This window comes from Parasteatoda tepidariorum, chromosome 4 (assembly GCF_982258835.1).
Source record: "Parasteatoda tepidariorum strain Cologne lab strain chromosome 4, Ptep-v5.0, whole genome shotgun sequence".
Classification (NCBI taxonomy): Eukaryota; Metazoa; Arthropoda; class Arachnida; order Araneae; family Theridiidae; genus Parasteatoda; species Parasteatoda tepidariorum.
The window spans coordinates 100077888-100100893 of record NC_141758.1 but is presented as its reverse complement, the minus strand read 5'-3'; the positions used below and the strand labels follow the sequence as shown (position 1 = coordinate 100100893).

Sequence of the window (23006 nt, the reverse complement as noted above, 5' to 3'; positions counted from 1 at the left end):
TTATTTAGAAGCTACGGGTTAGTTTCAAAGGAGGGCGGGTACATACATTGTTGGACAAGCCGTCCTCAGGGACGGGTAAAATTTCTGTGTTTCTTCGAGCGCTGCTTAAAGGGCTTTTAAAAATCGAAAATAAGCACCTTCAAGCACTTTTTAAAAACGCTATGCACCATGTGTAAACATAATAATAAGTATATTGAACTATAAACAACAATATCACTATATAGTTTTATTAAAAATTAAAATACAAAAAGAATAAAATTTTTACAACAGTAGTAGAAGATAAAAAAAGGTAAAATAATTTTGCCACAAAATGTTCTATTACGCAGCACCTTGTGATTTTTTTGCATTCTCTCTAATCCAGGGATGGTCTAGAATTTCATTCAAGGTCATTCTTTCTACAGGATCCAGTTTAAGTAGCTAAGAAGTAAAATCAAATAGTAAAGCGATAGAATAAATATCGAAGAAAAATCAGATCATATTCTTAAAATTATTTTGCTAGCACATAACAATCAAAGTTCTGATAAAGTATATTAACATTAGACTGACCCTTAGTGGTCATTTTGACAGTAAATCAATTTTGAGACTAAGTCCTAAAATAACTATACCAGTTAGCTTGACTTTTCCAAACTTTTCGAGATCTTCAAAAGTATCAAAGTAAAATTTTATTTCAATAGATAATTAGTGCATAAAATCATGTTTTATTGAGAATGACTATTTTTTTTTTATAATTGTATAACTGGCGTTGAACAGCCGACCCAATTTTGGGTTTAGGACTACCAATGTTTCAATCTGTAGCCTTGTAATTTTGAACCAATCCAGAAGACAAGGAAACTCCTGGATTAGAACCCAAGAGTTATGATATGTTATGGAAACACAGGGGACTTCATGATTCGACAGATTTAACACGCATCAGTCCACATTTATTACATGGGGAGTCTCTGACCAGCAGTGATCGAATCTATGTCCTCTTGAACATGGGTCCAGTGCCCTACCAACTAGGCTGTGGTCAAAATTATATTTGAGTATATTACTTAGATGGATATAGAAAACTGTTTCTTCCCCATTACTGATCATCATTTCATTCATGCTATGAGCATGATCGGCCGTGTACAATTTTTTTCTTCATTTTTTCTCACAAAAGAAATTCTCCTGCCTTCTCTTCAAACTCCTGACATCATTTACTCAATTGGCAATTATTGCTTTTCAGATCTGACAATGTACGAACTAGCAATCAGCTTAGAAAAGATTAACTTGCAGTACCATACAAGAAAAAATAAAATTTTGTGAAAAATTCTAATTTGTATTTTATAGCCAGGGGAACTAATAAATTGTAATAAAAACAGCATTTGTCATTAAAAGTTTATTCAGTATTTGGAAAATAAGCCCATAAAATTTTATCCGTGAAACTATAGATCAACTATTTGTTGAACAATTTGATAAACATAGGAAAAGACAAAGGCGGAATTTTAAAAACAATTCATCGCGGCGACACTTCGTCATTAGGACTCTTTCTCGAGGTTTTGACGAAATACCTGTTCCAGTAATTACAACAATAAAAAGGGCGTTCCCTCGGAAAATTAACACTAAAAGAATCTTTTAGGCAGAAAGGTTTGTTATGATAAAAGAACAGAAAGGTTGTAAATGATACCCACAATTGCAGAAAGGTTGTAAATGATACCCGAAATATCCAACACTCTCTCTATCTTGTTTTTTTGAAGAAAATCAGGGTAATCTGAGTAAGTATAGGGTAATAAAAAAGCGACAATTATTAAATTTAGAGTGAAAGAAAAAAAATAATAAATTGAAAAAACTATGTACAAGATAAAAAAATATTTACTATACAAAAGATGAATAAATATATTTATTTAAAATATTAGGAAAATTAGTTTTGAACACTTCTTTCTCATCAGCACCAAACAATCAATTGTCAACATGTGTAACAGACTGCTGTTCATTTTCTGTAAATTAAGGGGGAATATCAACTCATTGTTTCAAACACTTCAACAAGGTGCTTAGTCAGATTTTTCAACAAAAAATAAGCACCTTTTAAGTACTTTTTAAGCACTCAAAAATATTTTTTATCACTTTCCAAAAATAAAATCATACTTAGGATCTGTGCAGCAATAAAAATTATTTTTTCTATCGTTTAAATTTATAAGCATAAAATCAATACAATTGGAAAACATTTTCAAAAACTTTACGTAATCATGAAAAAATAACTAGTTTCTGATAAATATTGCATAGAAAATTGTGAAAACCATGCATTTTTTGTAATTTAGAGCGACAATCAATACAGCAAAGAAAAAAATCTCCCCTTTAAAAGATAGAAAATTAAACACTTTTTTACAAACTCCAAATAAAAAAAGCACCTTTAAGGGCTTTTAAAAAACGTAAATAAAAAAAAGCACCTTTAAGCACTCTTTAAAAATGCTACGCACACTGTTCAATGATTTTTGCAGAATTTGGCATTGATTAAGGTAACGTCATCTTCATCACTAACACTCAAAACAAGAAATACAAAATTGATGGGATAGCTTCCTCAACAATTTTTAGAATCGCCTACAAATTTTCAATGCATGAACCTTTGACGTGCTACTTGAAGCATTTTTCACCGAACTTAAACTAGTCTTCGTTTTCTTTACATACCTGCTAACATTTGAGAAATAAAATAACGGAGATTTTACAAGTATAATTATGTAATTATGTAATGTATAATTATGTAAGTCAAAAAGAGAAATTCAAAATTGGAAATATAAAGACTTACCTTTAGCAAAGTAAAAAACATGCATTTTAACCAAAAGATTTTTTTAAACAATTATCTAATTAGCCTCTATTATTGAAGGAATTTTTTAAAAAAAATTGCGATAAAATATCTGCTGATGGCAAAAATACTTCTCTTATTCCTCAATAGGTTGTGCTACTGTTAGTTCTGATGTTGAGTAAAACTATTAACACTCAACATCAGAACTAGCAATATCACGACCTGTTGAGGAATAAGAGAAGATTTTTTGCCATCAGCAGATTTATTATCGAAATTTCTCTTAAAAATTCCTTCAACAAATACGGAGAAAGTTCAGAATAAACTGGAGACAGTCTTAAAATACAGGAGTACAGGATGTTTGCCAGGTACGTCTTAATAATTAGCATCATGAGTTACTGTTTTAAGAAAACAAAATAACTCAATTTAACATTTGGGACTGAACCATTGCGGTTGTTGTTGTCGAAGGCTATTAAGGCAGAGAGGACGTGATCATTCTTGTTTTCTAGTGGTGCCATCTATGGCCAAGAATTCGACTTCTGCCTCACCCACACGCGCGTTTATAGGGCCGACCCATTCCTTCATCCACAGATCGTAATTTTGACCAAAATCAGAGAACGAGCAATCTCCAATCCAGTACCCCCAGAGGTATAATTCATTATGGAAGAATGCAGGACTTTGTGATCTGACAGATTTAACATGCACCAGCCACCATTTATTACACGAGGAGTCTACAACCGGTAGGATTCGAAGTGAGTCAACCAGGCGACTGAACCATTAAAACAAGTCAATACATACATTAAATCAAACGATGCGGGAACAATACAATGAACTGAGGTTCAACTGTTTATATAAAAAGCAAGTTCATAAGCTGAAAAAATACAACATTAAAATAAGGCAATAGACTTACTTTGCTGATGAAGTCCCTAGCAGATGCAGAAACATACTTTGGATAAATAACATCAACTTTTCGTATTTTTGCATAAGTTTCCTGAGACGTCTTTGATTCAAATGGGGGGTGGCCCACTAAAAACTCATAGCACAAAACTCCCAGGCACCACAAATCGACGGACGAATCATAGGTTTTGTGCTCCAACATCTCTGGAGGAAGGTAATCGAGGGTGCCACACATGGTTTTCCTCTTATTAGAAAGAGCATGAACAGACCATCCAAAATCAGCAATTTTTACATCGCCTACGAGGTCCAACAGCAGATTCTCTGGCTTGATGTCACGATGTATCACTTTCTTAGAGTGTAGATACATAAAGGCTTTGGCTATTTGAGCCATGTACTGAAAATGGTACATTTTATTAAGTCATCATATAATCAAGAGTAGTAGCTCACATAAGTTTCAAAAAAAAGTTTAACTCCATTTTTTGTATTATGATTATCTGCAAGTATTATAATTTAGACAATCAAATTTTTAAAAAAATAGATGTTATCAGGAAAAAATTGACGGCTGCTGAACACAAATCCGCATTTAGTGACCAAATTTTTTTGGGGGGAAATACGCTTTTCTCTCAAAAAAAATAGTTTTTCAGCATTTAATTTTTTAAGTTTTGAGATAGAAAATTTATTGCCAATTTTATACCTGTAATTTGTCGGTAGGGCAGTGTTTCCCAAACTTATGACTTTTGTGTACCACTAATAAAAAAATTAATGTATTTTTTTAAAAATATGCTTATTTTACAAAGTTTTGTTAATAAGTTTATTTGCATCAGTGAGAATATTGTTTCTGCTTTGATAACAGCTGCTGTGATAAAAAAAAATTGCACAAAAGTTACCAATCACAACTGCTTATCGACACCATTAATTATTAACTGTTAACTCTGCAATAAATAACCAATAAAAAAAAATATGTAAACCCCCGGGGGGTACGCGTACCACATTTTGGGAAACACTGCTGTAGAATAATAATTCGGAGAATTATGAGTATGGGAATAAAGACTAAAGTATTATTAATATGTCTCTCTCACTACTTCATCAGATAAAGAATAATTTGTAGAAGTTATGAAATTTATAAAAAATTCTATTGTGCAAACGATTAATATATAAACAAAAAATTTTTCTATCCACTTAGATGAAAACTCCTCCAATAACCATAATTATTATTAAACCTTCCCCAAAATCATAATTTTAACCAGGTCTCTTTCATTTTTAATTTTTTGCCTATCTTCCTCAATTACCCAATTTAAGACTTCCTAGACTTAGGTCAGTTTTTACATCCCCCTTCAACAATTTATTCTCAACTGAGAATATAAATGAATATAAGAGTTTTTACACCATGACCCACCTTCCAAATAAACATAATTTACCTAAAACCCTGATTTTCAGATTCTCTTTTTTAATTTGTATGTTAATAAAGTATGGAATGCAAGTTTTTTTCTCAACATTGTTTGTTCTAAGTAACAAAAGTAACCCCCATGAGTACAGGGTGCGTAGCCAAATTATTCGACAAAAAATAAGCACCTTTTAAGAACTTTTCAAGAACTCAAAAAAAGAAACAAAAACAAAAAAAAAACTTTTGTCATTGTTTTTGAAAATTGTCAAAAATCATGAAATTTTGAATCATGTAAAACGAATGGCGTTTTTTTACTCTACGGACAGAGAATATGCCAAAAAAGATAGGGGGTGAATTAATTATGAAAATGTTGAATAGAACAATGTAAACTGTGTCTTTTTGCATAATTTTTTAGCGAAAATCAACATGGTAAAGGAAAAATCTCATTTTGAAAAAGGGAAAATCAAGAGCTTTTTAAAAACACCCAATGAAAAAAGCACCTTTAAGGGCTTTTAAAAACTGAAAATAAGCACCTTTAAGCACTTTTTAAAAACGCTACGCGCTTTGGAATATCTTACCTTATAAAATCAAAATTCTTAAGGGCATTGCGAGTAAAATATTTAAAGATTTTTTTAAAAATTTTTAAATCAAAATTTAGATTATGACTCTTAACATTTATGTGAATGAAGAATACATAAAAGAAAATTCACAATCGAACAAAATAAAAAAAAAGGGAAACAAAAAAAGCTTTTCTTTATCCAGTTCAGAATAAAAATTACCCTTTCTGATTTTTTTTTTTTTTTTTTTTGCAATAATTATCAATATGTTGCTTCCTGCAATAAGATTTCAAGGACATTAAAGCTAAATTCATTGCATATAAATGAATAAAGATAATAAATAAAACTGAAATTTTTATTTCACTTTTACAAAATTTTCGAACACTAAATCAATGATCTATGGTTATCATTGGTTACTAACTGGCAGCCTGCGGGCCGCATCTGGCCCGCGAAGTCTTATTTCTCAGGTTTCGCATCCAAGAAAATATTTATTCAAATACAAAAATAATCGTTTATGTTGCTCTCTTTTATTTCGTTTTTTTTGTATTTTGTGAATATAATTTAGCATGTGTGTATCAGAAATTTTCTCGAAGGAATTCTCGATTTAACGTTTTGAAACCACTCATTTTGGACAAAAATAAATTTTAAATGTAGATTATCTATTCTTTGGTGGTTGCAGCAGACAAATGTCAATTCTCTCATTGAACATTTTGTGTGCTACTATGTAAGTTTTAATACCAACCTTTTTAAAGTTTTATAATCTTAACAATTAGATATCTGTTGCACATTAATTGTTTAATACATAGGTGCACATTAAAGTTATTGAAGTCAGAATTTTTTAATATGCAATTAAATATTTTTAAAAATCTACTTCTTATTTCAATTTGTCATTCAATACTTTTGTTTTGTACAACTTGATAAAAATCTGACAGTAATATTTAATGTTCCTTCAAACATAAAAGAGTCCTATATAAAATCTTGATTAAGTTGCGGCCTAACTGCGACTGGCCTCATGTAAGTTGGAAACCCCTGATCTACAGGACCATCAATTTGCAAAGCAACTGCAACTGTATCAATCCTGCCCCAGCATTTATTGAATGATCAAATGAAATGTGTGTACCCCTTCATGCCTTTCTTTTCTTTTCATTATGCACTAATGAGAAATAAAATATTATACAGTAGGGAACCGATTATCAAGAACGATCGGGACCATCACTATTACGGATAACTGATTTTTCTGGTTTTCTGAATCGCTACAGAAAGCCGTTTTTTTTTATTGTTAAACCCAACAAAAAAAAAAATTTTTTTTTGGAAATAATCTTAAAAAGAAGAAAAATCGATGGAGTAATACACTAATGATTATTTCCAAAATGATGGTAAGGTAAACATCTTTCAAAAAAGAAAGAAAAATCCTAAAATCTTAAGAGGAAAAAATTTTTTGTTTTTAAAAAATGGCGGGAAAATGTATTGAATTTCGTTCCGGTTTTTTGGTTTTACGATTTCCGGATAACGGGTTCTGTACTGTATAAATCAACTTGATATAACACATACAGAACTTAACTAGCTTATAATTCCATTGCTAAGCAATGATTTGTTCTTAAAATTTTAATATAGTGATTCAAAGTATAATTTTTTTTTCATTATGAACTTATGGAATTTTTTTTAAATAATAAATTTTTAATATCATTTTTACAAAACTGAAAAATAACAAACATTCACCTTAAGAAAATAAATCTGGATATCTAATAACCACAGAGGAAACTTTGGATATAATTATTATAAAGAGGGATCAACTTTGTACTGTTGTTGTTAGGCTATTATGGCAAGGGAATCAATTGTTCTTGTTTTCTAGTGGCGCCATCTATAACCAAGAATTCAACTTATGCCACACCTATTTACAGGGTGGACCCATTCATCCACAGGTCATAATTTTGACATGAACCAGAGAATCTTCAAATCAGTACCCCCACAAGTATAATTTGTTAAGCGAACATGGATGACTTGATGACTCTACAGAATTAATGTGCACCAGTCACTATTTACTACACGGGGAGTCCTCCGCAGGCTGTATGCGAACTTCCGTTCTCACAAACACAAGTCCAGCACCCTGCCAACCAGGCTATCCTGGCTTAACTATGTACTAAAGATGCTAAATAAAACTTTTTCTGCTGATTCATATCTTTTTTTATTCTGTTAGATTATTAATTTTGCTTCAGAAACTTTTCATTCAAACTTTGTTAAAATTCATATTCTAAATTTTAGTTGCTTGAAAAAAAGAAAAAGATTATGTATTATACGAGAAATGCGGTCAAAAATTTCGAATTTAAGGAATGTCACCCTAAGAAGGGACCATTTTTGTTGCTTAGAACAAATATAAAATTGAGGGAAAAAACTCTCATCTATGAGTGAAAGTGATCGATTAGAACTAAGACCGAAAATTGTTTGCAAGAATTTTTTCTTAATTTGATTGAATAATAAACATGATTATCGGAAAATTTTTTGGAAAAATAGCCAAGACTGTTCAGAAAGGATATTATCTATATATATAGCTAAAGAATCTTAATTATATAAGATTAATAATATAAATTTAATAAGCTTTTATATGCTTGATAACAGTAAAACTTGCCTCTAAATTTTAAACAGTTGAGATATATGTTAAACAAAAGCTGATTAAATATTTAATAATTTATCTGCAAAGAAGTAGACATAATTACTTTGATTGAATTTTAATTTACAAATAACATCAAAGTATAAGTAAAGATGAAAATAGCAAACAAAATTCTGTGTATTTTCCCAGTTCGTAAAGAAAGAATTAAGGCATTTTCCCTGTTATTTTTAAATTCCCTGTATTTTCCAAGTTTTTCCTGCGTAATAGCAACCCTGACACTGTATCCTTTTCTGCAAAAGGCTGCAGTGGTTTTCTGCTATCAAATCTGCACTTATTAGAAACAGAAATTCATTATCAAAATTTCATTTAATTTAGAAAATCAAATTATTGCTAAATTTCTGAATATGAATGAAAAAAAAAAAATTCAAACTATTTTTTTGGATTTTATATTTTTGCTATTATATTTTTACAATTTTTTTTGGATTTTATGTTTTTGATAATCTTACAGATTTTTTTAGTAATTATTACTGTTTTTTATAAATAAAAAATAACAAATTATAATTTCACTTGCAATTAGAACGTCAGAAAAAAAATATATATAAGGGATAACAGCGTCCTATCTGCGCCAAAGGGTCAATACATTTGAATTTTTACATTTCTCCTTTGTCTTTTACTAGGAATATGTATGATTAATATATTAAACGCTTGTTAATTTTTTTTAAAAATCACATAAAATATATCAAAACTATCTTTTAAAAACAAAAACACTAAAGAAATTTGATCTGAATTCTGCCATTAATTAGACCTCTGAATGCTAAAAACTTGAAAAGTTAGTACCATTTAAATACTTCAGAGTGAAACTAATTTGCATTGTAGGAAAACACTCAGAGAAAAAAGCAAACAATTTTGAATCAATTGAACATAAAGAATAAAAATTTAAATCAAAAGAAAAGTAAATCTAAATACATTTAAAATATCCACAATAAGACAATTCACTAATTAAAAAAAAATGTAACTCACTGTTGCTGATGTAGCTTCATCGAATCTTTTCTGCTTTTGCAAAGCTTTATAAAGCTCTCCACGAGCAGCAAATTCAAGAATATAGTAGATCTTAGTTTCATCATAAAAGTAACCATACATTCTCAAAATATTTGGATGTCTGAAACAGGTTTAATAAAATTAATATATCTTAGGTTGAGAAAGAAAATAACTGCAGTTACTTGCTATAGCATTATCAAGGAGTGGAGTCAAATCTTTCAACAAAAAATAAGCACCTGTTAAGTACTTTTTAGGTACTCAAAAATATTTTTAAAAACCATATACAGTAACAAAATGCAAAGTAATTTTTAGAGACTTTACATGATCATGATAAAATAACTAGTTTCTGACAAAGGAATTTTCTCTTGATTATATTAACCACCATAAAAAGATCGAGATATTTCGGTTCGATTTCAGAAGGTGGGAAATGAAGCCTGAAAATGAGAATATCTGGCAAAATGCAGCAGAGTTACACATGAGAGTGCAATAATTGCACCGAACCCATATCAGTAGTTGCACATGCGGACTTGCAAGTATTTCAAACATGATTGGCGCTTTCATATGCTATGGACCGACGGTAAGCGGAAATAGATTGTCGTTGAATGAATTGTGAAAACGTTGAATAAAACAATGTGAAAAGCTCACTTTTGCATATCACATGGTGAAAATTCACACAGAAAAGAAAAAAATCTAATTTTCGAAAAGGGAAAATTGAGCATTTTTTAAAAACATCCAATAAAAAAAGCACCTTTAAGGGCTTTTAAAAATCGAAAATAAGCACCTTTAAGTACTTTTTAAAAATGCTACACACCCTGAATATAAATTAGCCACTTAAATTCTTTTAACCACTTTTTCTAAAAGGAGCCACACATTTTCACTATATATGGATGCATGAAATAAATATATAACATAGGTTGAGTCATAAAATAACTACATTTACTTCATAACATTCAGCATTGAGTTAATAATAATTTATTTTTTTCAATTCATGGCTCATTTTATTTTTATCAAAAATAATATCAAATTAAATTAAAAACTCACCAATAAATTTACGAGAATATAAATAATGACTGAGCAACAAAAGACATCAGGATTTCGAAAAAACAAAGCATAAGTTTGTAGCAATAATTGGAGAAATATTTTTTATCAAAGCACTACATACATTTATGATGGAATCGGCACAAGTTGTGAGTAAAAAAGTGAAAACTTTAATGCATAATTTAAAATTTTCATGAGTGTAATTTAAAAATATATATATATATATAAGTAGGAAATTATTTTGCTACAAATCTGAATTTGCAACATAGTCAAATTTTATTAAAATGCAAAATATGGTGTTATTATAAAAGAAAAGTATGAATGAAAGAGCATTTCTAGAATGGAACAATCTTTTAAACTTTTATGATTTCCTTTTTTCCCCTTATATTTACGAATTGAAATTCTTGCTAAAAACGGTCACCATCAAATTTTTTTATTCTTATAATAAGAATTGAAGAATCAGGAGCTTGGTTTTCCCTCCGACATGTGTGTAAAGAATTTTTTGAAAAATAAAGTAAAAGGCTTTGTTACATAATATACTATGTTATATAATAATTCTGGAGAAAAAAATCTTATGAAAATCTCGGTAGAAAAGGAAACTAAATTTGTTTTACTCCATTATTTTTGATTATTCCCAAATACAAAAATCACGAAAATTTCTTTCACCTGTGATATGCTAAAAAGGCATCTTTTGAATATAATTTTAAAGTTAAAAAAATCTTTCGTACACTTCCGGCGAAAATTTTTTTTACTTCATTATTTTTTATATTTCATTTTTCTCAAATAAGAATAGAAAAATCACGAAATTTTTTTTCTCCTATGATGTGTGAAAAAGGCATCTTTTAAACATAATTTCATGGAAATTTTTTTTATTTACTTCCTAAAGGAAAGTTCTTTCTGCAAGAACTTTGTGATGTTCTATGACAATGTCTACTACAGGGATGAAAAGGTTTGCACAGGATTGGTGGGGAAAACATTTTTCTATACACTTGTTTAGAAAAAAAAAAATTGTAGCTACCGTAAGTTGGTTTGGATTTCTATCTCTCTTCTTATTTGATGTTCCACACCATTCCTCAGAATTTGTGCTTTGGACAGAATCTATAATAAATTACAGAACGATATAATAAAAGTTCAAATCAGTAAGAAATCAAAAATTTATAAAAAGCAGTTAACCAATAAAAAGATTTGTACACTAAAATATATTTAATAATAAAATGATCGCCACTCAAATTTGGAAGAAAAAAAACTCCCTGTATTTTCCCTGTATGTGTTATACACAGTATATTAAGATGAAGGAATTACTGAGTTCTTGTATGAGCTATATTGGGCTAACTCCACAGCCCAAAGAGGGTCAAGGCCTACTGTGCCCATCTCAGTTTTCTTGACCTTGGGCTCTGGGATGCAGATGTTCCGTTTAGGTGGTCAACCGAACGTGAAACCCCCAGTGTTTAGTTCCCAAGCATGCTTGGTACTCATTTATTGACCCACTGAAGGGATGAAAGGCTGAGTCAACCTTGCCCGGCCCAAGGATTGAACCCAGGACCAGTGACGTGTGAAGCGCTACCACTCAGCCACCAGACGTCATTGAGCTAACTCTACTACTTTTAACTGTGGGAAAAACTTAGAGCAAAAAAAGAACAGCTGAACATACTTAAATAATGGTACAGTAAATGAAATAATTTAGTATAGCTGAAATATCTTCGTTAAATATCCCATAGATACCCACTGAGTGGTCACAATTTTTTAAAAAGATGAAAATAAGAAATAAAGGTATAAACATAATTTTGCATTTATTGTAATAAATTGTCAAAAAGTCATAGGTTGAAACGTAAAAAACTAATCAATTTGAGCCAAATTTCATTTATTTGGATCCTTTATAAAATTTTACTTTTTAACCAATTTTACATATAAACACATTTCTTTTTTTTATTATTTTAAATACATAGAGCATTACTGCAAAATATGTTTTGATGTCATTTAAAAATAGTTTAATCATCTTTCAAAGCTAAAGATAATGAACGCAACCTACAGAGAAAAGAATGTTAGCCCTACTGGATACCAGATAAGTACATTATCTTGTTTCAGAAGAAAACGTAAACGGACGCTATTTTTCTGATATTGGTCATATATAGAATTGCGCAATTCACCTGATATTCTACAGCCACTTTACAACCCATATAGGCCCTATATATAATTATCAGAGCCATGATGGCTCAGGGGATAAAGCGTTCGCTTTCCAATGACGCAAACCAGGTTCAATTCCCAGTCAATACGAATTCTGCATCCGCCTTGCACATCAAATATCCTCAGTGGTAGATGGATCACGGGTTAGAGTCTCCTTGCCATTAGGCTAACCGTGGGAGGTTCTTGTGGTCTTCCTCTCCATGTAACGCAAATGAGGGTTAGTTAAATCAAAAAGTCCTCCACAAAGGCAAATTTCTCCTAATACTTGATCTAGGAGTTCCCTTATCTTTTGGATTTGGTTCAAAACTACAAGGTTACGGACTTGAACATTAGAAGTTGCAAACCCAAAAATGGGGTCAGTTGTTTAACAACGGTTATACAATATAAAAATATATATAATTGTCAGATTCACCTGATATTTTACATTCATTTTTCAACCAATATAAGCTTCATATTGGCAGATATTGACACTATATAGGATCAATATTAAAAAAATCTAGACACCCCAATATTGGTCCCATGGTGCGTGTTGACATAGGACTCACATTGAGCCAAACTGAAGTAAAGATAAAATTGTTGCTTAGGGAGTACCCTAGTGCTTGCAGAAGCAGTTCTGGTTTTAAAGTCATATACATATTGGACATAGATATTGGAAGATACTTTTTAAACAGAATTATGTATGCATTGAAAACTTTATCAAAAATAGAAAAAGTACAGATCATGTTTTCCTGTTACCAAGATTGTAAAGTTTTGATCAGGGAAGGGAAAAAAAAAACATCAAGGCATTAAATTAAAAAATAGTATAAATTTTCCATTATTTCGAAAATCATGACAATTAAGTCTTGCCTCAGTATTTACGTTAACTATATTCTTCTAAATTTAAACCTCTCATTAACACATATCTGCCAACATTAGAGAAATAAAATAACAGAGATTTTACCAGTGACATTTTGTTAGTTACAAGTAAAGTTTTGATACATTATGCATAATCATGCAAGTCAAAAAGAGAAATTCAAAATTGGAAATTATATAAGCTCTTACAATTAGCAAAGTAAAAAATGTGTATAAATCTTAATCTAAAGATTTTTTTAAACCATAAATTATAATTACTCAAACTGTTAACACTCAACATACTGCACTACTGGCAATAGCACCATCTGTTGAAGAACAAGAGAAGTATTTTTGCTCTCAGCAGATATTTTATCGTCAAATTTCTTACACAATTACAGAGAAATTTGAGAATATAACAGGACATAGTCATAATACATGAGTCTTCATTAAAAAAACAGGAGACTTGGCAGGTATGTAAACAAGAAATTTTGAAAACAATGAAATAACTATATAATGGAGCATTTAACACTCTTGATCAAAATATACTTCATTTGAACTGTTTTACCTTCAGCGCTACAATAAAATGAGTTTTCCTTTCTCTAGCAAGATAAACATTTCCAAATTTTCCTTTTCCAAGAGGTCGTCCAATATCAAAATCATTTATAGTAAATATTTTCCTGAAACAAGATAGCAAAGTTTAATGAAGAAAAACATTAAGCTTTAGCAGATATAAAGAAATAAATTAATATTTGGCAAAAGTAAGTTTAGGTTATTATCAAGAACTGAATTTATAGCAAGAGTACCAGATGGTGAAAAAACAAACAAACAAAAAAAAAACCCAGTCTAATAGAGATGAAAACAATATATAGCAGTGAAAGGGCAAGACTAACTAATGGTCGCCAAGTGGCAATTAGTAAATAAAACAGCCAACAAAAAAATTACCATCATCTGCCACTAACTCTCTTTGTCATTGGACAGACTATCCTTACCTTACTATCTTTACTAGCGGTTGTCACATGGCAATTAAACAGACTATCCTTACCATTTTTTAATTCCTGGAAATGCTCTCAAATTATGTGCACGAAAACATACCTACATAATAATTTCTGTTCATTTTTTAATTAAATGCTTGTCAAGTTGTATGGTAATGTATTTCCTATGAGGAATTTTTAAGTAGGATAAATTTAAGCACAATAAAATTCATTCCTAAACTTCTTTTTTCAATCTATACTTAAACCAGTGTTTTCACTACAGCGCGAGAACGCGAGAATCTCACATATTTTTTTCTTTTCTCGCATTAAAAAATGATTACCGCGAGAAATTCGCGCATTCTATAAATCAATTTCAAAATTCGCGAATTTCTTGCATTTTGGAAAAATCTTCGAATTACGCCATTTAGAAAAAAAACCGTTTCACTTTTCTTCCTAGATCTTTCATTATTTTCATCATCTGCCCCATTATCTAGCTTCCCTATTTACCAGTATTGTTTAGAACCTTTTCGAACAACAGAACACAACCACGGAACCCCTTTCAGAGCACATTTCCCTACAATCACATGTTCACCGTAGGTAAGGTTTCTTCATGTAAGACGTTCAAATATTTTATGCACTTATGTAAGATGGACAAATACCTTGTAAAGGCAAAAACTTCTATGATGATGCAACAAAAATATTCAATGCTTTAAAAAATAGAAGACGTTAAAAATTTATTATAATCAAAGAAATAATTTTTTTTTAAAGAGTTTTAGTGTTTTTTTAGTTTTTAGAAATCTCACTTAACTTTTCGAAATATCATCCTGCTTTTGAGAAAGGGTGAGAAATTCTCACCCATTTTTTTTCTATGATGAAAACACTGCTTAAACAAAAGGATTTTATTTCTTCATTATCATCTGATATGATATTGTTTAATGGTTTTTTCTGCCCCTTTTTTTATTGACAATTTGTTTAAAATTTTTTTCAGATGTAGCTAACTTAGTTTTTTATTGTGGCTGTAAAGTAGAATAAATTATTCATGAAAATAAACACCTCAAAGAGTAAGTTGATGCTTGATTTAATTCCTTCACTGAAAGATGCAACAGGAATAAAATGTCGAGTGCAGTATTTTATTTTTGATGTACCTGTACCAAATAACAATGAAGGTGGAAGAGAATGACAAAAATAGTAATTCTCCTAAAAGTAATATTTCCAACAAATAAACAGAGTGTGCAGCCAAATCTTCCATCAAAATATAAGCACCTTTTTAGCATTCAAAAAATATTTTTAAGTACTATATACACTAACAAAATGCAAAACAATTTTCAAAGACTTTGCATGATCATGATAAAATAACTAGTTTCTGACTAAACTCTTTCCTCAATTATATTAGCCAACATAAAAAGATTTTTTGATTCGATATCAGAGGGTGGAAAATGAAGCCCGAAATTGAGAATATCTTGTAAAATCCAGCAGAGATGCACACGAGAGTGTAATAATCTCGCTGAACCCAGCTCATTAGACACACATGCGGACTCGCAAGTATTTCATCAAACATGTCTAATGTCGTGAGGAAAATAATCAATAAGAAAAGAACAAGTAAAAGAAAATATTGAGATCTCCCAAATTAGACATAAGTTTTGTGTGATTTGATTACGTCAGTGTTTCCCAAACTTATGACTTTTGTGTACCCTTTCTAAACTTTTCGTAATGCTGTGTACCACTAATAAATAAATGAGTGTATATTTTACTTTAAAAAAACTGCACAAAAGTCAAAAATCACAACTGGCTGTTGACACCACTAATTATTAACTCAGCAAAAAAAGGCAATAGAAAAATACGTGATCGTAAATTTTCATGGCTAGCTTTGCTTTTAAATAAATATTTTTAAATTTTCTTTAGTTGCAAGATATTTCGCATAAGAGCGCGCACCTCCTCTAAACTGTGCCCGTAACACAGGTGGTACGCGTACCAAACTTTGGGAAACACTGGATTACATTATTAAAAACGATATCTGTTAGGGATTTCTGCAATAAATACAATTGTTTTTAACACATAAAAATTATTCTTACTGCCAGAAATTAAAAATATTTATTACACTTGTCAGTTACCAAATCTCACTAGATGTTTAATTACACTCGAATTTAATAGGGAAATAATCTTTTTCAATATCAGTATAGTTTAATAAACATAAGTTATTTAGTGAAATTACAAATTCTGAAACTTGCTACTTACATTGGTATCTTTTTCTTAGCCCCTACTTTGCGGCTATTTTGAAGAGTTTCTTCATTGCTCTACAGATAATAAATACAAAATTGTAAACATTAAAATCATTTCTATTACACATATATAAGAAAACTAAACTTGAGTAATATGCGAGATATATTAGAAAACATATCTTATGGTAATCATACGTTAAAAAATGTACCTGGAGTTAAATTCAAAATAAAAGATTTCACTAAATAAGGTTTCATTAAATTTTACAGATTTAGGTAGAATATATTCAAAAAAGTTAAAGTGAAAGACGAAAAAATTAGAGAATGCATAACAATTAGTGTTTACTCGCAAATATTCAACATTAAAAAAAACTTACTAAAATTAAGGAATGAAATTTAAAATTAAATAATTATCAGTAACTAAATAAAATGAATAAAACAGATGGTAAAAAAAACAACCTTTTCCTGAAAAAATAAATAAAAAAGCAGTTTTTTTAAAGGATGGAAGCTTATTTTTACATATAGGGCACATTTATAAGATCAAAGAGCAGGTGGGGTGGGCCACCTTTCTATAAACAGTAACGGAGAACACTGGGATTTATAAAAATGTGGAAGATTTCATTCTTGGCACAGAATGGAAAATGGCGGAAAACAAGAGCATAAATACGGAAATATTAGCAGATTTGCATATATATTAATGTGTATTAAAGAACCAACAATGTTTTCTCTTAACTACATAAAAATATAAAGACAAAGTATCACATTAGAATTCCATTTCGAAGTACAGACAAAACAATTTTAATAATTTACCAAAGAGACAAATCTCTTAATTCCAAAGAAGAAATCGTGGTAAATACCATCTTAAAAGAAATAGGCTCCTACCAACTTAAGAGGAAGAAACTTTTCTGGCGATATCCTGACAACAGTTGATTGAAATTGATTTTAAACTTTCAATTTATTTTTTAAATGTAAAAGTTTGTCTTGGAGTTACCACAAGTTATACTCTTCTAATTTGATCCCTTGTGATGTTTTTATTTATTTATTCAGAAGTTAAAAATACTTTGCGATTATTTAGCCATAAATTTCATTATGGAAATCTTCCCACAGGTTTCTTCTGTATCTTAATCTGTATATGTTGCACTAAATATAGCAGCCAAATGGATTTTCAACTTACAATATATATATATATATATATATATATATATATAAGTAGAGGTTAGCTAGAACATTATATTTATTCACAATTGTTGCGAGTCGCTGGCCAAAAGCTGCCAAGACTTGTTAATTATATTGCTAAAGATCACGATTCCATCCCACATTTCCAACAAAGAAATGTCAAATAATAAAATAATTTTTAAACAGTTAATTGTTGCAATGTCACTCAATGGTATTAATACAAGACTGAAAAATTAAGAGGAACAACAACTTACAATTCCAAGAATGTCTTTGCTTTTGACGACATTCATCTTAATTTGTGTTTATTATTCAGAGAATTCGAATTCAAAACTTCACCAGTATTAGCGCGGTTAACAATTAATTTTTTTCCGTTCTTATTTCTGCCCTTTAAATGGTGTGCTGATTCCTCTCGTTGAGTTGGATTAACTAAGGGAGCATTCACACTGCAAGCGACTCGCACATGCGATCATATGAAGAGGGGGCAAAAAAAAAAAAAGATTTCACCCTGTATAACTTTTGTACTACCGATCGGTTGACCTCAAGTGTGCTAATTAATTAGCACTAACAATTAATTAAGTCACGAAATCAGACACAAAGACGTACTTTCTTTGAATAAACATGTGCTTTTTTTACATATTTGGAATCCTGACCTTTCAAGTAGGGAGAGTAGACAAAATTTCGAAAAAATTGGGTCGCAATGAAGATTTATATATTTGGCGATAGTCCCAGAAAACAGCCAAGTAAAGTCGCCGTCACAAATGAATATTTTAAGGTGACCCATAGACTAACTCAAGAGAGGAATACTTAATTTTGCTCCATTGTTAAGGAACCAAGTTCAGACTATAAAAAAAATTGAAATAATGTTCTGAGATTCCTCGGGGAAATTTAATTAATAATAGTAAATAGAAAATATCTCGAATTTTCTAGGCAATAGACAATTTTTATTCTGATTTCTATCCAAAAAGCCAAGCTTTTTTTCTTTTTAATCTCTTTTGAAAAGAAAATTTGAATCAATTTAAAAATTATATTTGTGATTTTCTAAGCTTTTAGAATTTGAATGCATGAACTTTTTATCTGACATTATTTGGGTTTTTTTATGCTGTTTTTACTTTATTTATACAAGGATTTCATACTGAAATCAAATTTACGTAACTTATTTTAACCGTATACAAAATTTTAGGGATAATCATTTTTGCAGCTTTAATCGAGTCTTTTAGGCAAGAAAGTTTAAAGAAACAAAAAAAAAAAAAAGTGCCTGAAAAGTAAATTTTTAATTTTATAGTAATTCTAATGTACATGCCCATGGTTTTATATAGTTTACGATTTTTCTTTTTTCTATAACTCAAGGAATTGCTGAATGTCAAATGACATTTTAAAAACATTGAAATATGTTATGTTTAAGAATAACATATTGAAATAATATGTTGCGTATTGTATGATTCATTGTTTAAAAAAATCGCTTCATTCTGCTAAATATTTAGGTTACATTTTTTTCTTCCTTTGGATAAAGATGATTTGCAAATAGATTCCCGATGTTTCGATCCATTCTGAAACTTTTGCAAATTCACCTTAAATAAAATGTCGCACAGCATGCTCTTCAATTACGATAAGCTACATTTATCACCAAATACACCAACTATGATTTCTTTGTTTTCTTACATATATCTGATACGATACTCTCTTTTTAAATAGAGTTCGCGAGCATTCTTGAGAAATTGAAATGGTGGCACAATAAACTTAAATATGTAATGTATATGTAACGTCAAAATGTATATGTAAGGTAAATAAAATTGCGACTCGAATTTTTTCATTTAAAAAACAAAGCAAACAGTTGTAGTTTTTGAGTTGCATTAATATGTATTTACTTTTCACAAACCAAACAAATAAGAAACAATAAAGTAAATAAATAAATAATTTGTTTGTTTAATCTTAGAGGAAAGGGTTCACTTATTTACTGCGATCAGTCAGAAGTTTTGCACTGAGTAATTTTAACACAGGAAATGTTTTTAAAATCTTATTAGCTAACTGACTATAGTTCAAAAACTCAAAAAAAAAAAAAAAACTTAGCAATTACTTACAACGAGTGTTAATTTAAAGAAAAACTTTAGGTACTAATAAAAATTAAACGAAAAAGTTTGGTATATTACCCGGGAAAAAATCCACGTGGTAGCATGAAGAATGAGAAAAAAGATATAGTGAAATAATTGGTTGTGAGAATCACAAGCTGGCAGGTAAAAAAAAATTTAATTTCACAATTAAGATGTTAGGACGACATTTTTGATACTGAGATATTTTTAGACGCTTAAAAATTTTGGCTACGTATTCGACAGCTTTTTATGTTCAGTGTCTTTATACTCTTTCTAGTGACTTAAAAACATCAACGCTATTTTAAATAAGTTATGTTAAAGTCCCGAGAAAAAAGAAGAAAAAAAGAAAGAAGAAGAAAAAGAAGACAATCAATAATTTATCTTCATTTTTCGAAGAAATGGTGTACATAATAAATAATCAGGTGTTTCGCATCAAATAATTTTAAACGGCAGAATGCTTTTAATTTCTGAACAAGATTTTATTCTCAGCTAGCGGACAATAATTCTAAGTTTTCTAATAATAAAAACTTGACAATAATTAAAAAAAGGAACTTTACTTTAAAGGAAAACCTAAATTAAAGTTATAAAAAAAGTTTTATTTGTACATTAATCAAAAAATAATATACGTGGTAGCGTAAAGAATAAGACTTTTAAAAATGTTAAAATTTAATTAAATGGTTGGTAAAATAGTTCTGCAAAACACGCGAGGAGGGGTGATTAAAAAATTTATTTTAAGATTAAGACGATATATAAGAAGTTGAGAAATTTTAAGATGCTTAAAAATATGGGCTAAGTATTCGTATTAATAATTATTTAAAACATATTGAAGAAATTGATAAATATATTATTACAAATATATGCATAGGTATGTATTTATAAGTAAGTATGTATTATTGAAATTGTATCAAGTATTGAAAAAACAAACTAAAAAATAAAATATAATCACATTAAATATAAGCAAAATCTGATGTACAATCATATTCTATCAGAAGCATGCTTTTATAAAACTCGACATTCGTTGAATAAAATGTTTTTTATTCAATAAAATGTTTTGTTCAAATTTCTTCACTAAATTGAGAATAACTACTTAGAAGACCAAAAATGAAACATCACATTTTATAATAAAAAAAAAGATTAACAATCGGTTATTAGCAAAAAAAAAAAAAAAAAATATGATTGAAATTTTACACTACGCGCGAAAGTCAAGTTCTTGGTAAGTTAACCATATTTTAATATTAATCCCCCCCCCTTTAAATATTTCCTCATGGTGGCCAAAATTATTTTTTTGAGATTAATTAATTTTAATTTTTCTCATTTTCTATTTAATGAAAACAATTGAAATATTAGATTTTTCAATAGAAAAATCTGTAGATTAATATGGTGAAAAAAAAATTCATACCGCATAACTCAAAATTTTTTCATCCTCAAATAACTTAAATAATAAATGATTATTAAAAATAATTTTTTGCATGAAATTATCTTTGGGTAAATGAGTTTTATGAGTGGGTGCTATTTTTTTTTTAATTGCTTAATTAGTTTTAAAAATATGACTAAAAACGCAGAAAGTGAAATCAACATTAAGGGGACCAAACTTTTGGGACCATATATATATATATATATTTATTCAGAGAAAATACGGTTTTGTATTCGATTTCGTAACTTAATAGTTAGTACTAAACAATAAGTATATTTGAGGTCACCTCCAGGAACCATTAAGATTGACACTTAGTACGTGAAAATCCTATCATCAGAACAAAAGTTATTCAGGGTGATATTTTTTTTTTTTTTTTGCCCACTGTACCATAGCCACCGAGAGTCAAGGCCTCTCAGTACGTTTGTGACGTCTTCCTCGGAAGTGCTAGGGCCAATCAGATTTGTTTGAATAGAAAACAATATTGAATAGTCCAAATAGTTTGAGCGAAGTAAAATATTTTGTTTTATCTAATTTACTAGGACTTTAATATTTTTAATCGGCGAATTTTTTTTGAAAAATAAATCATTGTTATTTATCATGTAATAATTAAATAAAATGATCATGTAGGACTATTTGATGTTCTTATGGCGCAATATTATTTGCATTCCCTAATAAAAAATGATTTAATAAAAATAGTTTTTCTTTCAATTTTAAGTCATGATTCATCAGAACTATTTTTAATCTCGAATGAATGAACCTCTATTAAATGCATGGCTTATAATTTTCTAAAATAAAATTAAATATTGGATTTATTCATATATTAGAAAATAAGAAATGATAGATTTGAGTAAGGAAACAATTACGAGACTAAGAAAAATAAATCATATAATGTAAGAAAAGAGATAAATATTTTTTTTAAAAATTTTATTGGTATATTCATAATTAATAATATCAGCTATTTTAAAATAGGTTTGAAAAAGTCCTTTCAGGTATATGTATGGGGAAGGTTTGTATGTATAGGTATTGTAGTTTGCATGTATAGGTTTGAAGTGTAAACATTTATGAAATTTAAATCATGCAAAAGTAGGCTAAAGTAGGTTGAGGATAAATAAGCTTCAAGTGCCAATCAACACCGTTATAAATTTTTTTTATTTATTTCAGAAATAAAATTATGTTGTTTCTTTTACTTGTTTTCAAAATAATACAAATTTGAGCTCTTTAATTACATTTTAAATTCATATTTGGTCTGAATTTATCAAAATTTATGCAAGAGAAATGATGTTTAAATACATTTTATTTCAAGGCCTAAAGTTTTGAGAAAGTACGAATGTTTATTGTTAATTTTACTTTGTAATATTTGCTAACAAACAGTAACCAATATTGAAACATTGTTATTTGTTTGTTAGCATTGAAACATAGCCTGGACCATTGTTATTCTTAAACATGACTTCTTTCATGGTGTAAATTTGGAAGCTAATATTTAAGTCAGCAAAAAAAAAAAAAAAAAAAAAAAAAGCAATAATTACTAAAAAATAAAAGATAAACAACACTTACTCGACAATCAGCTGTTTTAATTGAATATATCCAATCTGTCTGTAATTGAATATAGCCATTCTTTCAGGTCCTTGTTTTGGGAAAATTTATAAACTGATATTTTTAGAATAACCCTTAAATCTCAATACAGCACAGGCATAGGTCATGATTAAATAACGATTAAGTAATACCATAGAAAAAATCGTATAATCAACGGTCAAACGAAGCTGATCTGTTGTTTAATTCTGTTCTGAGTTTAGCTTTTCTGATTTTAATTGAACATATCCATTCGTAATCACGACTAATTGAATATA

The 23006-nt window shown here is 29.2% G+C and overlaps 1 protein-coding gene across 1 annotated transcript; it reads right to left on the bottom strand.

The window, feature by feature from the left end:
- Positions 1-213: 213 nt before the first annotated feature.
- On the bottom strand, positions 214-18065 carry LOC107438852 (aurora kinase C). Its single transcript, XM_016051247.4, has 7 exons — positions 17913-18065; positions 16502-16560; positions 13861-13972; positions 11299-11378; positions 9225-9363; positions 3669-4049; positions 214-417 (listed from the first exon to the last, which is right to left on the bottom strand). Exons 1-7 carry the CDS (start codon positions 17946-17948, stop codon positions 319-321), a joined length of 906 nt encoding a protein of 301 aa, XP_015906733.2. The 5' UTR covers positions 17949-18065; the 3' UTR covers positions 214-318.
- Between the last annotated feature and the right edge of the window lie 4941 nt (positions 18066-23006).